The following is a 24492-nucleotide window of genomic DNA, read 5'->3' as shown; positions in this document are numbered from 1 at the left end:
TCTAAAATGGGAAAGAGCTATTGTGCGATTGACTGTACAAATAGATTTAACAAGAAACTGTAGCTTTCTTTATACAAACTGACAAAAGTTAAAGAAAAGAGAAGCAAATGGAGGTAGCACAGATGTTCACTAGATAGAGACTGTGACTAAAATCATAGTAATTTGCGCTAGCTGTCACAAACCGGGACGTCTGGTCACTGTCAGTGATGCTTGGAGACAGATGTAAGTGCAGAAGATATTTATTAAAAATAAGAAGGTCAGGCAAACAGTCCAAATCAGCAGGCATAAATCAGAAACGGGAACAAGCAGTAGGTCGAGTGAAGCACAAACAAAATATCCTAGGATCAGTTAAAGGCAGAATCAAAGGACTAGGGACAGGAACTCGGAAAACAGGAAATCAAAACAATGCACGGTTCGGTAATGTGTCTAAACCAGTGTTGTAGTTGAGTCACTAAACTGAGTCCAGTCTCGAATCCCCAGTGTTCAAGTCCGAGTCAAGTCCAAGTCATTAAAGAAAATTTCGAATTGAGTCCGAGTCGAGTCCACTATTGATCCGAGTCAAGACCGTGAACAAGACTCCAACCGCGCCATTTGACAGTGGCTGTTGCTGCCTTTATGTGAAACCGTTTCTGCTGCTGTGTTGGATTAACGTTACTGCTCAACTGCACCATTTTAGTTAATAGGCTACAGATAAAAAGCTTGTTCATCGCTCAGCAAGCCCCGCCCACTATCAACGGGGCAAATAACATGAGAAAGGGTTAACAGTAGTGAGTTCATTGGTCAGCAAGCAAGCCCCACTATCAACAGGGCAATGAACATCACGTGTCACTTCCTTCTCTGGGTGGAGTCTTGCCATATAATGATTGAAGTTCGAGGTTGTCCCCATTGTCTCCTTGATAGTTCTTCTACATATGGAACACACAGCAGTGCATTTTTTCCCACTGCACGAGAAGTCTGTATAAGCAAAGCGGACAATCCTAGGGGCTTCTCTCCAGGCATTTTAGGGCCATTAATGTTAGTTTATGTAATGACGTATGAACAGGTGAATGTGCATTCTCTCGCATGAAATTAATATAAAAATTAACCTAGATATAAATATCTTATGCCAAATTATTATGACATGTTACAAAAAATAAAGAAAAAATCCAAATCCTTGTCTTCAATTTACGAGTACAAATGCAGTTACTGCATGAGTCTGAGTCCAAGTCTGAGTCATCAGTGCTCAAGTCAAGTCACGCATCCTTAAAATTAGGGCACGAGTCGGATTCGAGTCCAAGTCCTGGACTTAAATACTACAAGCCTGGTCTAAACAACTCAATACTTCACAATGTGAGTGTGCATTCAGAGTCCTTATATAGGTGCACTGATTGCGCCTTAATCCACTGCCAGTGTGAGTCATTAGCAGCACGCGCGTGAATTAGTTTGCAGCATGCGCCGTCCAGAGCACGCACAAGAGTCAGTCAACGCATGTGGATGTGACAGTCACCATACCCTATAGATCCTGAAAAATAAGAGACAGAGAATTACGCTTAGTGAGAAAAAGTTGCACCCTGCTGCCCTAAAAAATTGATTGAAAAAATCATGAAAATTGACGGAGTTATAAGTGATTGAAAAAAATCCCGTTTTTCATGGATCATTCCGGATCAGTGATCCAGATCACCACCAAAAGTCATAACAATGTAATTCAGCCCAGAGGTATTCTTCATGTGAAATTTAGTGATGATTGGTTGAAAACTGAGGGAGAAACAGCATCCTAAAAACATTAAGGGAAGAAGAAGAAGAAGAAGGAGAATATTAAAGTAGAAAGATCCTGAGAGTAACAATTTGTGCCAGTGCTGCTAGCGCAAATGAATAAACATTTAATAAGAAGAGGCTTATTTGTTATTACCCTTTTGATTTTTAATTAAAGGAATGTTTTAGTTAATAGGTTATGATATTTTACTCCAACTTTTACAAATGTGGGGAAATACTTATTGTTGGTTATTAAGAAAATGAAAGAAATGTTTTTATTTTTCATTTAACAGAAAGAATATTGAAGTTCATCAAGTATAGGAAAATAAACGCCACTTTAAAAAAATATTGTGGGAAAATCAAATCGTCAACCCAATATCATGAATCAAATCAAAATGTGAACTGGGTGAATCATTACATACCTAAGGATTTATAATCTTATGCAAGGAGTTTTTGTAATTCTCACTCAAGGTACAGGTGCATCTCAAAAAATTAGAATGTCGTGAAAAAGTTCTTTTTTTCATAAATGAATTCAAAAAGATAAACTTTCATATATTCTATATTCATGACACATAATGTAAAATTTCAAGCCTTTTTTGTTTTAATTTTTATGATTATGGCTGATAGCTCATGAAAACCAAGAACCCAGGATCTCAAATGATAAGAATATTTCCTAAGCTCAATCAAAAAAGGATTTGCAATATACAAATGTCCAAAAAGTATGTTCATTTATACAACCCCAATTCCAAAAAAGTTGAGACAAAGTACAAATTGTAAATAAAAACAGAATGCAATAATTTACAAATCTCAAAAACTGATATTGTATTCACAATAGAACATAGACAACATATCAGATGTTGAAAGTGAGACATTTTGAAATTTCATGCCAAATAATGGCTCATTTGAAATTTCATGACAGCAACACATCTCAAAAAAGTTGGGACAGGGGCAATAAGAGGCTGGAAAAGTTAAAGGTACAAAAAAGGAACAGCTGGAGGTCCAATTTGCAACTCATTAGGTCAATCGGCAATAGGTCATTAACATGACTGGGTATAAAAAGAGCATCTTGGAGTGGCAGCGGCTCTCAGAAGTAAAGATGGGAAGAGGATCACCAATCCCCCTAATTCTGCGCTGACAAATAGTGGAGCAATATCAGAAAGGAGTTCGACAGTGTAAAATTGCAAAGAGTTTGAACATATCATCATCTACAGTGCATGATATCATCAAAAGATTCAGAGAATCTGGAAGAATCTCTGTGCGTAAGGGTCAAGGCTGGAAAACCATACTGGGTGCCCGTGATCTTCGGGCCCTTAGACGGCACTGCATCACATACAGGCATGCTTCTGTATTGGAAATCACAAAATGGGTTCAGGAATATTTCCAGAGAACATTATCTGTGAACACAATTCACTGTGCCATCTGCCGTTGCCAGCTAAAACTCTATCGTTCAAAGAAGAAGCCATATCTAAACATGATCCAGAAGCGTAGACGTCTTCTCTGGGCCAAGGCTCATTTAAAATGGACTGTGGCAAAGTGGAAAACTGTTCTGTAGTCAGACAAATCAAAATTTGAAGTTCTTTATGGAAATCAGGGACATCGTGTCATTCGGACTAAAGAGGAGAAGGACGACCCGACTTGTTATCAGCGCTCAGTTCAGAAGCCTGCATCTCTGATGGTATGGGGTTGCATTAGTGTGTGTGGCATGGGCAGCTTACACATCTGGAAAGACACCATCAACGCTGAAAGGTATATCCGGGTTCTAGAGCAACATATGCTCCCATCCAGACGACGTCTCTTTCAGGGAAGACCTTGCATTTTCCAACATGACAATGCCAAACCACATACTGCATCAATTACAGCATCATGGCTGCGTAGAAGAAGGGTCCGGGTACTGAACTGGCCAGCCTGCAGTCCAGATCTTTCACCCACAGAAAACATTTGACGCATCATAAAACAGAAGATACGACAAAAAAGACCTACCGTAAGACAGTTGAGCAACTAGAATCCTACATTAGACAAGAATGAGTTAACATTCCTATCCCTAAACTTGAGCAACTTGTCTCCTCAATCCCCAGACGTTTACAGACTATTGTAAAGAGAAAAGGGGATGTCTCACAGTGGTAAACATGGCCTTGTCCCAACTTTTTTGAGATGTTGTTGTCATGAAATTTAAAATCACCTAATTTTTCTCTTTAAATGATATATTTTCTCAGTTTAAACATTTGATATGTCATCTATGTTCTATTCTGAATAAAATATGGAATTTTGAAACTTCCACATCATTGCATTCCATTTTTATTTACAATTTGTACTTTGTCCCAACTTTTTTGGAATCGGGGTTGTACTTGGTTAGGGCTCCTTTACCACAAATTACTGCATCAATGCGGCGTGACACAGAGGCGATCAGCCTGTGGCACTGCTGAGGTATTATTGAAGTCCACGTTGCTTTGATAGCAGCTTTCAGCTCATCTGTATTTTTGAGTTGAGTGTTTTTCCTCTTCCTCTTGATAATACCCCCCCATACCCCATGATTCTTTATGGGGTTCAGGTCAGGTGAGTTGGCTGGTCAATCAAGGACAGTAATATCATGGTCAGCAAGTCATTTGGTAGTAGTTTTGGCATTGTGTTCAGGTGCTAAGTCCTGCTAGAAAAGGAAATTAGCATCTCCATAAAGCTTTCCAGCAGACCGAAGCAAGAAGTGCTCTAAAATCTCCTGTTTGATGGCTGTGTTGACTTTGGACTTGATAAAACACAGTGGACCAACAACAGCAGATGACATGGCACCCCAAATCATGACAGACTGCAGAAACTTCACACTGGACTTCAAACACCTTGAATTCTGTGCCTCTCCACTCTTCCTCCAGACTCTAGGACCTTGATTTCCAAATGAAATGCAAAATATACTTTCATCTGAAAAGAGGACTTTGGACCACTGAGCAACAGTCCAGTTCTTTCTCTCCTTAGCCCAGGTAAGACACTTCTGATGTTCTCTGGTTCAGGAATGGCTTGATATTAGGAATGTGACAGTTGTCGCCCCTTTCCTGAAGACACCTGTGCGTGGTGGCTCTTGATGCATTGACACCAGCCTCAGTCCACTCCTTGTGAAGCTCTCCCAAGTTCTTGAATGGACTTTTCTTGACAATCCTCTCAAGGCTGTGGTCACCCCTGTTGCTGGTGCACCTTTTCCAGCCAGCCTTTTCAGCAATGACCTTCTGTGGCTTACTCTCCTTGTGGAGGGAGTCGATGATTGTCTTCTGGACAACTGCCAAGTCAGCAGTCTTCCCCATGATTGTGGTTGCGTGTCCTGAACTAGACCAAGAGACGCACAGTATTTATCCTGTTTTACTCAAACTTGAAATGAAATATTCTCATATTTTGAGGTGTGGTTTTTTTTGTGCTGTCAAACATGATTATCAAAATTAAAATAGAAAAATGCTTGAAACATTTTAGTTTACATGTAATGAGTCGAGAATATATTTAATTTCCATTTTTTTAAATAACTGATGGAAAATATGGAACTTTTTCTCAATATTCTAATTTTTTTAGATGCACCTGTACATATTATATCCATCCATCTATCCATTATCTGTAGCCGCTTATCCTGTTCTACAGGGTCGCAGGCAAGCTGGAGCCTATCCCAGCTGACTATGGGCGAGAGGCGGGGTACACCCTGGACAAGTCGCCAGGTCATCGTAGGGCTGGCACACACACACACACACACACACACACACACACACACACACACACACACACACACACACACACATATCATATTAAATCTGCTATTGAATCATGAATTTGTTTTTTAAAACAGATTAAAGATTATTTCCTCGATTTGTATGTCCAGCCCTAATGCACATTAGCAGCAGGACAATAATATTAAAGCAGTGCATCTATATGCTGTGAGTACAAGTGGCCATTCATTCTTACAAAATTCTCTTAGCACTGTGGCTTCCCGATGCCGAAGGATTCTGGAGATGAGACATCAGACCCATGGTGAATGCCAATTAGCCTTCAGTGAAGGGCAGCTGCTGGGTTTAGTACCAGCGACTGAAAGAGAACACTGTTGTGATATTTTTCAGGTGGATTGATATTCCTAGGGTCTAATTTGTCTTTTCTTCTCCACACATTTTTTTTTTGTGACCCTGTTGACTATTTGCAACAAAACGTTTGATTGTTCTATGGTCACATTTCAATAGCTTAGCTATTTCAAAAGTGCTGCTAATTTTTCTTACTCCTCAGACTATCTCTCAATGTATTTAATCTCAGGCGTCCAATAAAGCTTGCTTCATCAGCCATAAATAAGCTTAACCATATTTTTTAACTTCAAAAACTGCTTGTCATATACCCATGATTTACCACATTTTCCTCGCATGAAGTGATTTTTTTTTTGTTTGTTTGTTTTGCCTGCCATCTGTTTGGCTTCTGTTCATGTCACAGGAATTCCCCTTAGCTCATTTCATCACATTCACAAAGCCGTGCTGTGCTGCTTGACAAGGCAGCGAGCATATTATGTTCCCTTTAGTCTCAAAAGAACAGCTAATTGTCTTTGCAGATGAGTTCTGGGAATGTTTATTAATTTTCCCCTCTTTTCATGCCATAGCTAATTGATAATTAGTTACTGTGGAAAATGAGAAAGTGCAGGTCCAGGCACTCGATGAATGTGTTGCCTGATGCATGGAGGCTGAGTAATATCAGAGTGATTAAGATGTGATAGTGCCCCCGGGGTGTAGGTCCTGATGAGAAAAGCTATAACCGGAAGACTAACACCGCCAGAGCAGCTTGCAACACTTTTTTTTTCTAACAGAATAAAAGGCCTGTATTTTTTCATTTCTGACAGGAAATAACACCTGCAGATAGCAGGATATGGAAAAGGGGGGGAAAAACCTACAGCCGTTTCATTCCAAAGTGCATTCTCCAATACCCCATTATTTTTGACACACGAATAAACAGCTCAGTTTTATTAGTCAGAAGCTCAGATCATTCCAAGGACAGTCTTTGAAAGGCCAACTCCTGCAGGAGGGGCCATGGTGAGGGGAAAGGGATGTGTAATTTCGGTAGCTGAACTGCACTGGCCTCTCCTTGGACTAAGAGAAGCGTGTTGTATCAAATACGAGAGGGCCGCACCGTCTGCCTCATCAACATTCATTTCACAATGCCGTGCTACTCAGAGCCTTCACCAAGTCCTCCACAAATAAACTTCATAGTGAAAAGTCACGTCCTCCACTATTCCCCTTCAGCTCATCTTCTTTTCCGTCTTCATCTGCTTTATCTCCTTCTTTCTAGTGTCACTGACTTTTATGGGCTCTGCATTGCATTCTCAAAGGCAATAATTATCTTTCATCCAAGGTTTTAAAAAAAAAAAAAAAAGGGTCCCTGGGCACGTAAAACCATGTCACATCCTTAATGCTGTTCGTGATCTTCTATTGAATAAATGCCATTTTTGTTTAGTGCAACGAAAGAGCAAGGTAATGGGGTCCTGCTCGCATAAGGGTTTAGAGTTGCAATTGCAAGCTTAGCTGAGAGAGAGAGAGAGAGAGAGAGAGAGGCTGTGTAAAGGTGCTATTAATCAGGCTTTCATTCTCTTCTCTGTGTTTTTGCCAAGGACATGAACGATTTTTCGCCCGTCTTCAGCCAGACGCTTTATCAAGGCATGGTGGCTCCCAATGCAGTCAAAGGGACCATCGTAACCACTGTGCAAGCTGAGGACCAGGACACCATGGTGAGTGTGTGTGTGTGTGTGTGTGTGTGTGTGTGTGTGTGTGTGTGTGTGTGTGTGTGTGCTTATGTGCCTTTCCCCTCCCCACACCGGCATTTTGACTTTTTTTTTTCCCTTTCCAGTCACGCACAGTAAAAATCCATATTTATTCATCACTTTGCAGGCATTATTGGAACAAAAAACAAAACAAAAAAAACCAGAAGTTCTGAATACATTTTTTTCTGTATAAATGTTTTCAGTATTACATCTGAATGTATTTTTACTACCCTTTGACACTCTTTAAAACTATTTTTGACATATTATTTATAAACAGAATTGTGTAGCTTTGAGTGTAGAACATTTCTTGTAGAAATGTAGATTGAGCCAAGTTGTGCTGCTGTTTAAAAAGAAGGAAAAAACAAAAGAAAAACTTTCCATTATTTTAAATGTCACTCAAAATGACTGACGTTCTCTATGTCACATGAAAGATTTCTTTGAACTCCTCGATGTTATTGGTTCAGAGCAACCAATCAACACACAGTAGAACAGATAGAACTGGATACGTCCTAAACTGCATACTAGCTAACTACTACACTATATCAAGTAACATGTTGTGTGACGGCATTATCACATACTATAATGCAGTTTGAGATGATGCACACAGCTCTGAAGTTAGTGTGCAGACAGAATGACAATGATGCGTGAAAAGAGCCTTGAAACCTTTAACATTATACATTTATACAAAGTGGCAAATAAATCTCCATTACCAACTCTCCCAGCTCCTTATGCTCACAGAAGTGCAGATTTCCCGAGGTTAGCATGACTATAAGCAACTGATTTAGATTTTGGTTTTCTGACATTAAAGAGAGTTTCAGCGTATTTCTGCTTTGCTTTGAAACAGCCAAGTCTTTTCCCAACACTATTAGCAAGATGTTGTCAAGATAATGAATATTAATAAGCATGCATGGACTTATTTTATGAATATTAATCACTACTAGGCAGTGTCAAGAAAGTGTGAGATGCAGGGAAAGACACCACAAAAATCCATCATAATATACAGTCATCAGCCACTTTAATAGGAACACCTGTACCCCTGCTTGTTCTGCAATGTGGCAGGAGCACAATACATAAACTCATGCAGCTACAGGGTAAGAGATTCAGTTAATGTTCATATCAAACAGCAGAATGGAGGAAAATGTGATCTCAGTCATTTTGACAGTGGCACTGTTGTTGGTGGAGAAGGGGGGGGGGGGGAATGAGCAGCAGTTATGCCAGTGGAAACACCTTGTTGATGAAAAAGGTCACAGGAGAACAGCCAGACTCATTTAAGCTGAGAAGAAAGCTACAGAAATCTAGCAACTCTTCATAGCTGTGGTGAACAAAAAAGCATCTCAGCTCCAAAGATATGAGTATAAGTACCAGTCAAAAGTTTGGACACACCTTCTTCTAATTCAATGTTTTCTCTTTATTTTTATTAATTAAAAGACACTTCATGTCTTAAAGTAATGATGGATGTCATTTCTCTTTACTTAGTTGAGCAGTTCTTGACATAATATGGATTACGACAGTTGCGGAATAGGGATATTTACTATATGTTTATTATTTACTATTTGATCTCAAATGCATAAAGAAGATAAGAAACTCGTCCACTAATTAACTTTTAATGAGGCACACCTGTTAATTGAAAAGCATTCCAGGTGACAATCTCATGAAGCTGGTTAAGATAATGCCAATAGAAGAAGAAGAACAACAACAACAACTACTACTACTACTCTTACTACTACTACTTTATTAATCACACATACTCTTGTGAAATTCCTCTCTGCATTTCACCCATCTGAAGCAGTGAACATGCACACACATGTGAGCAATGAGTGCACACACATGCCAAGAGCAGTGGGCAGCCATGCTAACAGCGCCCAGGGAGCAGTTGGGGGTTAGGTGCCTCGCTCAAGGGCACCTCAGCCTAAGGCCGCCCCATGTTCACCTAACCGCATGTCTTTGGTTTTCTGTGGAGGAAACCCACGCAGACACAGGGAGAACATGCAAACTCCACACAGAAAGGCCCTCGTCAGCCGCTGGGCTTGAACCCAGAACCTTCTTGCTGTGAGGCGACAGTGTTAACCACTACACCACCATGCCGCCTAATAGTGTGCAAAGCGTCATCAAGGTAAACTGTGGATACTTTGAAGAATCTAAAATATGAAACTTTTTGTTTTCTTAACACTTTTTTTTTGTTTATCACATACGTAAGCCCATGTATGTTCCGTATGTTATTACATCGTTTTGATCTTTAGTGTTGTTCTACAATGTAGAAAATAGTCACAATACAGAAAACTCTATGAATGAGTAGGGGTGTAGAAACTTTTGACTGATGCCGTATATAGCCATGATTTTTGGACTTAAGATCACTTGATGTATTTCATCGAAATGTAGGGTTGGTAAAATGATTAGGGAAAACAATAATATACAGGACCAAGAGAATACTTAGGAACTTAGAGTGTGTGTTTAAGTACAGCATGGCCTTTCTCCTCCCTAACAGTTTTCCTTTTCTCCAGAAGGCCAGTCTCTGTCACAGTGAAAATCAAATCAAATCTGTATGTATTCATGATTTAGCAGCTTTCCTGGAATACCAAGCAATTTAGCCACATTATCCACCCATCCATTATCTGTAGCCGCTTATCCTGTTCTACAGGGTCGCAGGCAAGCTGGAGCCTATCCCAGCTGATTATGAGCGAGAGGCGGGGTACACCCTGGACAAGTTGCCAGGTCATCACAGGGCTGACACAGAGACAAACAACCATTCACACCCACGGTCAATTTAGAGTCACCAATTAGCCTAACCTGCATGTCTTTGGACTGTGGGGGAAACCAGAGCACCTGAAGCAAACCCACGCAGACACAGGAAAAACATGCAAACTCCACACAGAAAGGCCCTTGCCGGCCACTAGGCTCAAACCCAGAACCTTCTTGCTGTGAGGCAACAGTGCTAACCACTACACCACCGTGCTGCCTAGCCACATTATGATACATTTTATATCTGGCTTTCTGTATTGAGTATGAACAGAGATTGTGGTGCAATAGAACAATCAAAAATCAATTTCAGGTTTGGGTCATATCAGTTAGAGAATCTGCAGAGGCCCCATCAGTAAATATTTATTCCATGAACATTATTTGAAGGAGACATATTATGAAAAACTCACTTTTTCAGGACTTGTGCATATACATTTGGGTATGTGGAGTCCCTATAGACCCACAAACTTAAGATTTGTCTCCCCTTTCTTGTCATAATGGGAGCTCATTAGAATGATGCCACCCCCTCATCTGAATATCTCCACTCATAGCTTAAAACTGCCTTTGTGAATGAATATTCATGAGGAAAGTGCTACTTGATTGGCTGGCAGAGGAAGGGGCTGTGGTGAGCAGTGACTATCATTTAAAGGAACAGATACTGTTGGGGTTCACCCAGAAAGAGACCCCGATTCCTTCGTGGGCCACCCTCGGATCTGGGACGAATGATAGAACGATAGAAACAGACAGGGGAACCAGAGAGTTCACATGCCAGTTTATTCGCACAGTCACTTCGTCAAAGATGAAAGATTACAAACACCTTTTATAACAAATCATAATCTCTCCAAACGGCTATTGTGTCTGTCAAATGTGTGTGTGTTTGTATGTGACCTCAGAGAGGGGTGTGTGTGTGTGTGTGTGTTTATGGGAGGGTGTGAGTGAGTGACATCATTTTGATATCTGTGTCTATGTGCTAGGTCAGCAAATCACATCTTAATTTCATATGTATGTGTGTGTGAATGAAACCTTCAATCATAAGCAAAATAATATTTCAGCAATTCAGCAATTTCATTTACGCACGTCAAAGCGCGTGAGATGTTTTTACGACAATGTTTTAAACAAAGACTATGTTTGGTCTAACAAAGAAGTGTTCTTCTCCACTGGACGAAGGTCAGGCTACACAGGAACAGTTTAAAATCACTGCCATAGTATATGCAATAGTCCAAAATAATAAAGGATCTTAAAAAGCTCTAAAATGTACTATAAGTAATATATACTATAATATATACTATAATATATAATATAAGAGTCTTAACTCTTTGTTCAGCAATAAGGCTACCATTACATCCAACATTAAAGTGTGTGTGGGGGTCGATCTGACACTAAAACAGACCTTGGTGGGTCCTTCAGACACTTCTCTGTTCAAAATACACATTTCATAAACAAAATGTTCCCAAACAATGTCCAGCCGAGACAGAAGGTCATTTTTAACTGAACCTTAAGTTAACGCTTAATTTTGTCACCATTTTAATAATAATACTTATAAGAATAATAAGAATAATACTTATATAAACCTAACAATCCCCCCCTTTGATAATAGTATCACTATTATCAAATCCTATTATCACCTCATGATCATATATGTGATTACATCAAGAATTAATCCTGAGTTAATCTTTGCCCTTCTTGACGTATATTGGTGCTCAGAGGGCGGGCATGCCCAATCAGCCCTCGTCCCACCTCACCGGAGCTTAGAGAAACTCAAAACCTCTTAATTCCCAGATACACGCTACTTCCTTCAGAGTAATTTGTTCTAAAACAGTGAGGGAAAAATGAAATTAGAAGGCATATCGACCTATAGTGAGAACAGAGTCCTGTAAGAATACAGAGTTTCAGAGCATAGAGATGGGTAATAATAGTAGAAAACGGCATCAGATGAAAGACATAACACATTCGTGTGGTGTGCGCTTGTGCAGTCCAGTTAGCGAAGTTAGTCCAGAAGATGTTGTCTCAAAGTCCAGCTCGAGCGGGTAACCCTGCTCCGAGCAATGAAGTCCAGCTCGAGCGGGTAACCCTGCTCCGAGCAATGAAGTGGTCCAGAAGGCTCGGGCGGGTAACCCTGCCCCGAGCAAAGATGAAGCAGTCACGAAGGCTCGGGCGGGTAGCCCTGCCCCGAGCAACAATGAAGCCACGAAACCCGTGATGAGGACTGTCATGGTTGTAGTGAGGATGATTGGTTCCAGATGGGGCGCAAGATCTTTTCCCCTCTTTGTTCACAACGTCTTGAGGATTCTCAGTCGAATCTGTGTAGAGCTCAGAAATAGAGAGAGAGAGAGAGAGAGAGAGAGAGAAAAAACTGGCCAGAGGGAGACTAGATAGGGACACAAAAAGTGTAAATAGCAGCAAACTTGTTATTGTAACACAACTTTGTTATGGAGCCTTCTTCAATCGAGTGGCATGGATCCACTGTGGAAAAAGATCAGTTAAAACAGCAGCAAAAGTAATGGCGACTATGTCTGCAGGCCCATTAGATCGGTTTCCCAATTGTCCAAATCATTACTTTAAAAAGTCATCACACCAGCACCTGTCTCCCACGTGAAAGGGGTGTGTGGTGGAGATAATATTGTATTATTGACCTTGGTACAAATTTTATGCAACTTATCTATAAGGGCTGCAGAATACTCATCCATATGCATTTTCAAATCAGAGGTACCCGGAGCCGGAGTTCCCTTCTTCCAGGGGAGAGTCTTCCAAAAATAATTTCTTGGTGTCACACGAATTTCAGCCAGAATGAATTATGGATTACAGAAGCAAACCTGGGTCCTGCATGACCTTAATTAATTTGTCTTTCAATGTTCGATTAGTACGTTCTACGATACCAGAGGATTGAGGAATGTGAAAACACCAGTTTAGTTTAGAGATACTTACAAAGGTTTTGTGTGACTTTTGAGGTAAAACAGGTACCCTTGTCTGAGTCTAAGGCATTTGAAACCCCATAACTATAACAATAATTATTGATTTCTTATTATTTTATTGTTGTTATTTTATTGTTTGTCTTTCTTTTTTATTGTCCAGTGTCCTTAGGTACCTTGAAAGGCACTTATAAATAAAATGTATCATTATTATTATTATTATAACTACCGTAGGTATCAAAACGAGTAACTACCTTCGTGTTCTCTCGAGAACAGGGAAAAACTTCTACCCATTTAGAGAATTTGTCCACAATCAAGATGACAAAAATCAAATGAGAAAGGAAGAGCGTATGTCTCATGCAGAATATCAGGCTGATATTGATTGAACACAGAATAACCACAGGAGGTATTGATAAATATCATAAATTATAAAACAAGAACCGTCTGAGGGTTTAGAACAAGAACCATCAACAAAGATCCCTAGAGACCCCTATTACTGATAAATTAATTTAATGGGTCTGTAAATTTTGCAACACCTGTTTAACTTGATGTGACGAGTCCAAGATCAATGGGTGAGACAAAAACCAATTTTTCCGCATCTAAAACCATCAAAGCACATGCGGAGACAGCCCCCAGACACACAGGTAAGCCTTGAGCAACAATGTCTAATGTTTTGGATAAAAACGCACAATGATGCATTTCCCCCCCCCTCACGCTCCCCAGAGGCTGTGCCCCGGTGTCCACAGGCATAGAGGTGGAAGGGCTTGAAGTGAGCAGGTGACCCAGGGGCAGAACAAAGGGTGCTTCTGAGGGAGTGATAAGTGACCACCATAGTGTCAGTCCAGGTCAAAGGATGTTGCAGTGGAGGAGGTTTTGTGTCTAGAATGACAGCCTTGAGAAAGTTCAAAACTTCAAAAGTTCAAATACTTAGGTGTCCATACAATATTGCAGCTTGGTTCTGGAAACCTTAAAGCCCTTATGCGCCAGATGTTGGAGCAGGCGCAAGTGTCAGTGTCTTGGCAGATTTCTGGTGACTCAGCAGACACCAGAACACAGACCACAGAGTCCTGAGGGAGGGAGAAGGTCACAGAGCACGTTATGAATTACAGCTGAAAAAAAAACAGCAGGAGAGTCAAATGAAACCTTGAGTCCAAACGCTATCTCCTCATGTGCGTGGAAGAAAAGGCAGAACAGAGATCATTAATGGCAGGAACCTGTGATATTACAGAAGAAACAATCAATTCATTAATCTTACGTAAATCTTGTGTAAAATGTCTCACCACGCCTTGCTCGAGAAGAGACTGTAGGATGACATGGATCCAGAGAGAGAGGTACTGCTTATTATAAACAGGATGCACATGAATAGTTTCATGTCAATTTAAGTTCCAGGTTGCAGTGCAACAAAATGCGGAAAGGTTCAAGGACAATGAATACTTATACAAGCCAATGTATCATAATCATGATAATTTATGAAGTTTTTTTCTTAATGGTTAAACAAAGATAAAACCAAGTCTCCGATTTATAAACAAAAAGTTATTCAAGTAAACGTTTGTTAACTGTTTCTTGCTGAAAAAAAATTATGGTTAACTAAATACATTAAAAGCCTATCCATTCCATATCCTCTGTGGTTTTTGTGGAATAATAAGAATAATACTTATATAAACCTAACAGATACTCAAATCAGCCATTTTGAACAGGACTGTTTAGATAGGGTGAAAAGGGAGGTGTGGTGCTTTATCCTCGTGGTATTTGGACCAAAGCTTATCACAGATATCTCATTAACATCCCAGGGAACTGTGTCGACTTATGGAAACAGGGTATGTCTGTTTTAAATGTCTAAATTGGTTTATGTACACCACTGACGTGTGAAGTGAATAACATTGATTATCTCATTACAATGGTACTTGTCAAGGACTGGGATATATTAAGCAGCAAGAGAACAGTCAGTTCTTGAATTTGATGTGTTGGAAGCAGGAAAAATGGGCAAGCGTAAGGATCTGAGTGACTTTGACAAAGGCCAAATTGTGATAGCTAGATGACTGGGTGTGAGCCTCTCCAAAATGGCACATCTTGTGGGGTGTTCCTGGTACGCAGTGGTTAGTACCTATCAAAAGTGGTCCAAGGAAGGACAACCGGTGAACTGGGTGAACCAGGTACACCCTGGACAAGTCGCCAGATCATTGCAGGGCTGACACAGAGAAACATCCATTCACACTCACAATCACACCTATGGTCAATTTAGAGCCACCAGTTAACCTAACCTGCATGTCTTTGGACTGTGGGGGAAACCAGAGCATCCAGAGGAAACCCATGCAGGCATGGGGAGAACAAGCAAACTCCACACAAAAAGGCCCCCGTCAGCCACTGGGCTCGAAACCAGAACCTTCTTGTTGTGAGGCAACAGTGCTAACCACTTATGTCTGATTAGTGTATAACAATATTTATACGTCAGCTTGTTTTTGAGGTTTGGATTAAACACATTCCAATCAAGGGACCAGTCAACCATGCTGATATCTATAAAACCCATAACTATGAAGTCAAACTACAAAAATAAATATTTTTGACCCCCAGGCTATACTATGCTTCACAGACCCTTGGGTTCCCTCAGCCTCACTTTAAGAACTACTGATTTAAGTGGCATGGTTCTTCTAGTCGGAAGAATATTGTAGTCGGTGACATTTGTTACAGGTGATGCTACAACTACACAAATTATGGACTTGAATAGTCCCCTTATGTTGATTGTACCTGCACCCACTCCATCCCCTCTTCAAAATTCGCTATTCATCCACATCATCCATATCTGCACCTTACAGTTAACAGTCTTCTTGCACCAAAGTGCAACCTGACCACAACAGTTGTGGTTCCATCATCCTGAGCACATGTTTCTTCATGCAACTGTGGATCCATTAAGCATCAATCAGGCACTGCATAATTGAATATTGATTACATTAGACTTCTCATAGCTTTTCATATAAAGAGCAGGGGTTACAATATGATGTAACGTATTCTATTGTTCAAGATGAGGTTCTTGATGTGAAAAATATGAATATTTAACAGAACATTTAACAGACTGCAAAGCAGACTATTAATCATTTCATCTCATCTTATCTCATCTTCTTCCACTTATCCGGAGCCGGGTCGCGGAGGCAGCAGTCTGAGCATGGAAGCCCAAACTTCCCTCTCCCCAGACACCTCGGCCAGCTCCTCGGGAAGAACGCTGAGGCGTTCCCAGGCCAGCCGAGAGACATAGTCCCTCCAGCGTGTCCTGGGTCTTCCCCGGGGCCTCCTCCCAGGGGGACATGCCTGGAACACCTCCCCAGGGAGGCGTCCAGGAGGCATACGAAAGAGATGCCCGGGCCACCTCAGGTGATTCCTCTCGATTTACCGGTCGATCTACGTTCCGACTCTCACCTATGGTCATGAGCTTTGGGTAATGACCGAAAGAACAATATCATGGATACAAGCGGCCGAAATGAGTTTCCTTTGCAGGGTGGCTGGGTGCTCCCTTAGAGATAGGGTGAGAAGCACAATCACTCAGGAGGAGCTCGGAGTAGAGCCGCTGCTCCTCCACTATTAATCATGAAATATTATAATCATAATCATAAGTAGAGTTTAAAAAAATGTTTCTCCCAAACACACTGTTAGGCAAGTTGTTAGTGTACTAGTGTATTAGCTTGTGAAAAATAGCAATGGCTACATCATGCACAAGCAGGAAATGGAAGATTCTGTGTAATCCATAGAGTTTGGTGTACAGTGGACGTTTGTAGCGGTAGCTAGTAGCGGTAATGCAAATTGTTACTCTCACTCAGGATCTTTCTACTTTATTCCTCTTCTGATTATTAATATTCCCCCAATGTTTTTAGGACGATATTTCTCCCTCAGTTTTCAACCAATCGTCACCAAATTTCGCATGAAGAATACCTCTGGGGGTGGCATGATGGTGTAGTGGTCAGCAATGTCACCTCACAGCAAGAAGGTTCTGGGTTCGAGCCCAGTGGCCGACGAGGGCCTTTCTGTGTGGAGTTTGCATGTTCTCCCTGTGTCCGTGTGGGTTTCCTCCGGGTGCTCCGGTTTCCCCCACAGTCCAAAGACATGCAGGTTAGGTTAACTGGTGACTCTAAATTGACCATAGGTGTGAATGTGAGTGTGGATTGTTGTTTGTCTCTATGTGTCAGCCCTGCGATGACCTGGAGACTTGTCCAGGGTGTACCCCACCTCTCGCCCATAGTCAGCTAGATTAGGCTCCAGCTTGCTCGCGACCCTGCACAGGATAAGTGGTTATGGATAATGGATGGATGGCTGGATGGATGGAATACCTCTGGGTTGAATTAAGTTGCTGTGACGTTTGATGCTGATCCAGATCACTGAATTGGAATGATCCATGAAAAACTTTTTTTTTTCAATCACTTATAACTTTGTAGATTTTCATGATTTTTTTTCAATCAGTTTATTTTATTTTGTTCAGCAAAATGACCTTCACCTTGACCTTCAATTGACAAAGGTCAGCTTGCGCAAATTACTGTGACTTTAGTCACAGTCGCTATCTCGTTTAATCATTGTAGCTACATCAGTTGCTCCTCAATCATCCTATGGCTGTTATGGCAACTCTTACTTCCAATCAAAAGAGCACAGCATCTGAAAACCGCTTTGTTTGCACAAGCATCATTGTCTGGCTTCAGAAAATACAGTCTACTGTGCATGCAAATGTTATCCACTGTGGAAAACAATCATTGATATGAGCTCTCCCAGCGCCCACTAATGACATTTCCCCAGAATTTGGTAGCTGATTGCGTAGTGGTGCTTACCACCATGGGATTTGTGGGTAAATGTCTCTTTCGCTCATAAATCAAAAGCCTGGCCAGTCAAAAGCACTGCTTCAAAGTAAAGCGGTTCCTTCTGCTGTCGATTTGCATCAGCCTACTGTTGCCAAATTCCGCTGATACTGGTGTTTTCTATGGTAGATATGTTTACTTGGTAAAATTGGAATATTGGATTGCCAGTGCTGTATTAGATCATTCATCCTATTGTCTTTAACCTTTAGCCACATCTGGAATGGGAATCCTTCACAGACCACCATGCGCGCGCACACACACACACACACACACACACACACACACACACACACACACACACACACACACACACACACACAGAGAGAGAGAGACACAGAGCCCAGAAGTCAATCCAACTATTAACATGGGAGGAAACCGGAGAAGAGGAAGAAACCCACATGGGAGGAATATGCAAAGAAACCACTGCTCCACTCATATCAGATCAGTTATTTTCTTTGGTCCAAAATGCTTAAAGCTAGACTCCCTTTCAGATTTTTTAAGTGTAGGTCATAAAAAGAATTTTCCCTGACACCCAATTATTTTTGTTTAGTGGAACGAAAGCTACTGAATTCAAATCACAGACTTCCAATTTTATTATTTTTTTAAAAAATAGAATAGTTAATGAATTTAGGGCCATGTGGCCCTAAATTCTCTGCTATTTTTTCCTGCTACACCATGACCCAATTCAAGATACTATGTCATGCATGACATGGTGGGCTTTCCCCATTCACGCAAGACATTGTGGGATACAAATTTGAAACAGGAGAGAAAAATGGAGGATGTAAGTGTTCGAATGAAACATGAAAAACCGGCTACAGTAACAGAAAGCGAGAAGAAAAGATGTTATGTTGCAAAGGAAGGGAAACGCAGGACCAAACTAAAAAATATCAGTGGTCAGCGAGCACCTCAGTGTGATCAGCTGTTCGTTTAGCGATAGAAGGATGTTACTGTCAGTGCACAGTCAAGGTAAATCTGTAGATGGCAGTAATGTAACACTGGATGCCAGCTGCCGCAAAACCCAAAAGAAGATGAAGAAGAAGCAAGTAAACCTGTGCATGCGAACATGGACTTCCTCTGTCTGCTTGACTGCGCGAAGCGAGTGATTTCATGCACATTATTTGCTCGGGAATCCCCTCAAATTAAATAACTTCCCAGCCACACAATGGCCTGATATTTTGTGAGATATTACCGTAATAAATGCATTTCACAATGACCCAATTTCAGAGGGAACTAAATTTCAGTGATTTTATGAAATCGAAAGGCCGTCTCGCTTTAAATCTTGCAGGAGTGTCCTGTTTTTTGCTGCCTTGGCACCAAATGACAGAGATGCAGTACATGGAAATCATACAAAAAGCCTTTTCTGAGAAAGAACTAAAGAGTTGACATGTTTACAGTCCATACAATTCTTATTCTAAGAAGATATTTTAAAATAAGTCTATTTAATAAGCGTATTTATGGTGTAACACTAAATACGTTGTATGTGACTAAAATTAGATGATGAGCTGGATAGATGGTAATGTGAGCAAAGTATTTGCAAGAGCCACTGCTCACCCCACTGCCCTCCTCCACCAGCCAATCAGGTAGCACTTTCCTCATGAATATTCATCCATAAAGGCCGTTCTCAAGCTATGAGTGGAGATATTCAAATGAGGGGGCTGTATAATTCAAATGAGCTCCGCTTGTGACATAGAAAGGGGAGACAAATCTAAACGACATGTTGACGCTCATGTTTTCTGAAATAGACAGCACAAAAGAAACTGAGTTTTTGACTTGGTTGGCTCCAGATACCCAAATATGTGTGTATAAGCACTGAAAAAGTGAGTTTTTCACAATATATCACTTTTAAAGAGAAACAGAGTAAGCAACCCTGGTGAAAAATAAATATACTTTTTTGTATTTCAAATATATTTACATGTTCAATCGTATAATGCACATATACTAACAAAGAAATGTACTACCTGGCAATACATGAAAAGTATACTAACATCATGCTTTTAACTATTTTCCATATTTGCATTTTTAACACACTTAAAAATAATTGTACTATAGTATACTATATAGTACAATATACTATTGTACTATATAGTATATTATAGTACACTTTCTATCAATATATTGTAGAAAAAATACAGTTTAAGTGAAAGTTATGTGTAATTACTAAAGTGTATTTATTTGAACTTGTTTGTTAAATACATTTTTGTATATTTTAAAATGTATACTCAAAATGATCATTGTAGTAATGCACTAAAAGCGTGTTTTTAAAAGGCACATTTTAATACCCTGAAATTTGAGTATATTTAAACTTACATTTGAGTGTAAATTTTAAGTGGACTTTTTCATGCTTGCCTTTCAGTACATTACTTGTCCATTTATTCTGGAAAGTGCTAAAATGTATTACTGTGATAATAAGCGCATTTATAAAATTTTTCAGTGAAGTGTATTAACTATACAAATCGCCACTCATGCAATTGTTATTTAATGCTTAATAAGTTTGTTACAAGACATCTTACCATGTTACATAAAACACTAAAAGCACACTGTAGGAATGAGAGCGGGTGGGTGGAGCACAGAAGTACAGCAGGCCAGAACTGAGTTCCAAAACTCTTTACTTTGCACTTTTCAGTGACTAAATCACTCTCCCAGCCATACATGCACGCACACACACAAGTCATCTCGTTGGGGAGACAGCTCCCTTCCTCTGCTCTCTCTCTCTCCTTTTATAGGGCACGGTCACTGGGGAAGACACACAAACACAGGTTAACTAACATCAGGTGTAGTGATTCTGCCACTTACCTTCCCTGACTCCGCCCTCCGTTCACAGACTGACGCTTGACCATGCCTCTGCTGCCACATACCCCCACCGCCCGACTCAGGCCAGGGAGCTGTCCGGCCTGCAGCAGACTCCCCGCCCCCCCCTTGATGGGAGAGGAAATCCGCCATGACCATCTGCACCCCCGGCCTGTGGATCATCTTGAACTTAAATGGCTGAAGTGCCAGATACCAACGGGTGATCCGCGCGTTGGCATCCTTCATGCGGAGGAGCCACTGGAGGGCCGCGTGGTCCGAACAGAGGGTGAAAGGGCATACCAGTAGGTAGTAGCGGAGGGCGAGGACCGCCCACTTGATGGCAAGGCCCCCTGTCCGACGCGTCCGTCTGCAAAACAAAGGGGAGAGTGAAGTCAGGGGAGTGTAACAGTGACCCCCCACACAGTGCAGCCTTTACCTTAGAGAAAGCCTGCTGGCATTGCTCTGTCCACTGGACCGGATCTGGTGCCCCCTTTTTAGTGAGATCAGTCAGCGGGCTGGTGATGTCCGAATAATTAGGTATAAACATACGATATTAGCCAGCCAGCCCCAGGAACTGTCTCACCCCCTTTTTGGTCTTGGGCCTTGGGCAGGTCGCAATCGCTGCTGTCTTATTAATTTGGGGACGCACCTGCCCATTGCCCAAGTGGAAGCCCAGATACCGTACTTCCACCCGCCCAATCGCACACTTCTTCGGGTTGGCTGTGAGCCCCGCTCGCCTCAGCGACCTAAGGATGGCCCTCAGGTGTTGTAAATGCTGTGGCCAGTCATTACTATAGATTATAATATCATCTAGGTATGCGGCCACATAGGTGGCGTGGGGGTGGAGGACCCTATCCATAAACCGCTGGAATGTAGCGGGTGCCCCAAACAGCCCAAAAGGAAGTGTGACAAACTGGTGTAAGCCAAACGGTGTGGAAAAGGCCATTTTCTCTCGGGATAATGGAGTCAAGGGGATCTGCCAATATCCCTTTGTCAAATCCAGTGTCGAATAAAACCAAGCCGTGCCTAGTCGATCAAGCAACTCGCCAATACGAGGCATTGGGTACGCATCGAATTTAGACACCGCGTTGACTTTTCTGTAGTCCACACAGAACCGGACCAACCCGTCGGCCTTGGGAACCAAGACCACCAGGCTGCTCCAGTCACTGTGGGACTCCTCAACGATGCCCATGTCGAGCATGGCCTCGAGTTCTTCCCGAACCACCTTTTTCTTGTGTTCGGGCAGCCTGTAAGGGCGGCTGCGCACTACCACCCCTGGGGGCGTCTCAATATGGTGTTTTATGAGGTGGGTGTGGCTGGGCAGGGGAGAGAACACGTCCGAAAATTCGGCTTGCAACTGTGCAACCTCCGTGAGTTGGGTTGAGGAGAGGTGGTCTCCACAGGGGACTGGAGTGGTAAGCAATGCCAATGTTCCCCTTTGAACCTCTGGCCCCAGCTCCGCCTTATCTGGAACCAACGGCACCAATGCCACGGGGACCTCCTCGTTCCAAAGTTTTAACAGATTGAGGTGGTAAATCTGTAACGCCCCACCCCTGTCCGTTCACCTCACCTCATAGTCGATGTCCCCGACTCGCCATGTGACCTCAAAGGGTCCTTGCCACTTGGCGATCAATTTGGAGCTCGACGTGGGCAATAGCATGAGCACTTTATCTCCCGGTGCGAACTCCCTAAGGCGCATGCCCCTGTTGTACAGGCGGATTTGCCGTTCTTGGGCCTGCCGCAAATTCTCCTGGGTTAGGTGTGTGAGTGTGTGGAGTTTTGCACGCAGGTCAGTAACGTATTGAATTTCATTTTTGCTTGTTGAAGGTCCCTCCTCCCAATTTTCCCGCAGCACATCTAGGATGCCACGCGGCTTACGCCCATATAATAATTAGAACGGGGAGAACCCTGTGGAGGCTTGTGGGACCTCTCACACTGCGAATAGCAGGGGCTTGAGCTATTTATCCCAGTTACATGCATCCTCGCTTACAAATTTTTTAATTATGTTTTTGAGGGTGCGATTAAACTGTTCGACTAAGCCGTCCGTTTGTGGGTGATAAACGCTGGTGTGGATCGGCTTAATTCCCAGTAACCCATATACAGTGGTGCTTGAAAGTGTGTGAACCCTTTAGAATTTTCTATATTTCTGCATAAATATGACCTAAAACATCATCGGATTTTCACACAAGTCCTAAAATTAGATAAAGAGAACCCAGTTAAACAAATGAGACAAAAATATTATACTTGGTCATTTATTTATTGAGGAAAATATTGAGGAAAATTACATATCTGTGAGTGGCAAAAGTATGTGAACATTTGCGTTCAGTATCTGGTGTGACCCCCTTGTGCAGCAATAACTGCAACTAAACATTTGTGGTAACTGTTGATCAGTCCTGCACACCGGCTTGGAGGAATTTTAGCCCGTTCCTCCATACAGAACAGCTTCAACTCTGGGATGTTGGTGGGTTTCCTCACATGAACTGCTCACTTCAGGTCCTTCCACAACATTTCGATTGGATTAAGGTCAGGACTTTGACTTGGCCATTCCAAAACATTAACTTTTTTCTTCTTTAACCATTCTTTGGTAGAACGACTTGTATGCTTAGGGTTGCTGTCTTGCTGCATGACTCACCTTCTCTTGAGATTTAGTTCATGGACAGATGTCCTGATATTTTCCTTTAGAATTTGCTGGTATAATTCAGAATTCCTTGTTCCAACAATGATGGCAAACCATCCTGGCCCAGACACAGCAAAACAGGCCCAAACTGTGATACTACCACCACCATGTTTCACAGAAGGGATAAGGTTCTTATGTTGGAATGCAGTGCTTTCCTTTCTCCAAGCATAACGCTTCTCATTGAAACCAAAAAGTTCTATTTTGATCTAATTTGTCCACAAAACATTTTCCAATAGCCTTCTGGCTTGTCCACATGATCTTTAGCAAACTGCAGATGAGCAGCAATGTTCTTTTTGGAGAGCAGTGGCTTTCTCCTTGCAACCTTGCCATGCACACCATTGTTGTTCAGTGTTCTCCTGATGGTGGACTCATGAACATTAGCTAATGTTAATTTGAGAGAGGTCTTCAATTGCTTAGAAGTTACCTTGGGGTCCTTTGTGACCTCGCCGACTATTACACACCTTGCTCATGGAGTGATCTTTGTTGGTCGACCACTCCTGGGGAGGGTAACAATGGTCTTGAATTTCCTCCATTTGTACACAATCTGTCTGACTGTAGATTGGTGTAGTCCAAACTCTTTAGACATGGTTTTGTAACCTTTTCCAGCCTGATGAGCATCAACAATGCTTTTTCTGAGGTCCTCAGAAACCTCCTTTGTTCGTGTCATGATACACTTCCACAAACATGTGTTGTGAAGATCAGACTTTGATAGATCCCTGTTCTTTAAATAAAACAGGGTGCCCACTCACACCTGATTGTCATCCCATTGAATGAAAACACCTGACTTTAATTTCACCTTCAAATTAACTGCTAATCCTAGAGGTTCACATATTTTTGCCACTCACAGATATGTAATATTGGATCATTTTCCTGAATAAATAAGTGACCAAGTATAATATTTTTGTCTCATTTGTTTAACTGGGTTCTCTTTATCTACTTTTAGGACTTGTGTGAAAATATGATGATGTTTTAGGTCATATTTATGCAGAAATATAGGAAATTCTAAAGGGTTCACAAACTTTCAAGCACCACTGTAGTTCGCGCAGTGTGCATGACATAAACATA

At 41.5% G+C, this 24492-nt stretch overlaps 1 protein-coding gene across 1 annotated transcript in view; it reads left to right on the top strand.

Moving 5' to 3' along the window:
• pcdh15b (protocadherin-related 15b) overlaps window positions 1–24492 on the top strand; it is a 462078-nt gene that overhangs the window by 273552 nt on the left and 164034 nt on the right. Inside the window, 1 exon segment of the mRNA XM_060938905.1 lies at window positions 7337–7453. Coding sequence (XP_060794888.1) covers window positions 7337–7453 — 117 coding nt within the window.

Source organism: Neoarius graeffei, chromosome 14 (genome assembly GCF_027579695.1).
Source record: "Neoarius graeffei isolate fNeoGra1 chromosome 14, fNeoGra1.pri, whole genome shotgun sequence".
In the NCBI taxonomy this organism is placed as follows: domain Eukaryota; kingdom Metazoa; phylum Chordata; class Actinopteri; order Siluriformes; family Ariidae; genus Neoarius; species Neoarius graeffei.
This window is presented reverse-complemented; position numbering and strand designations above follow the sequence as displayed.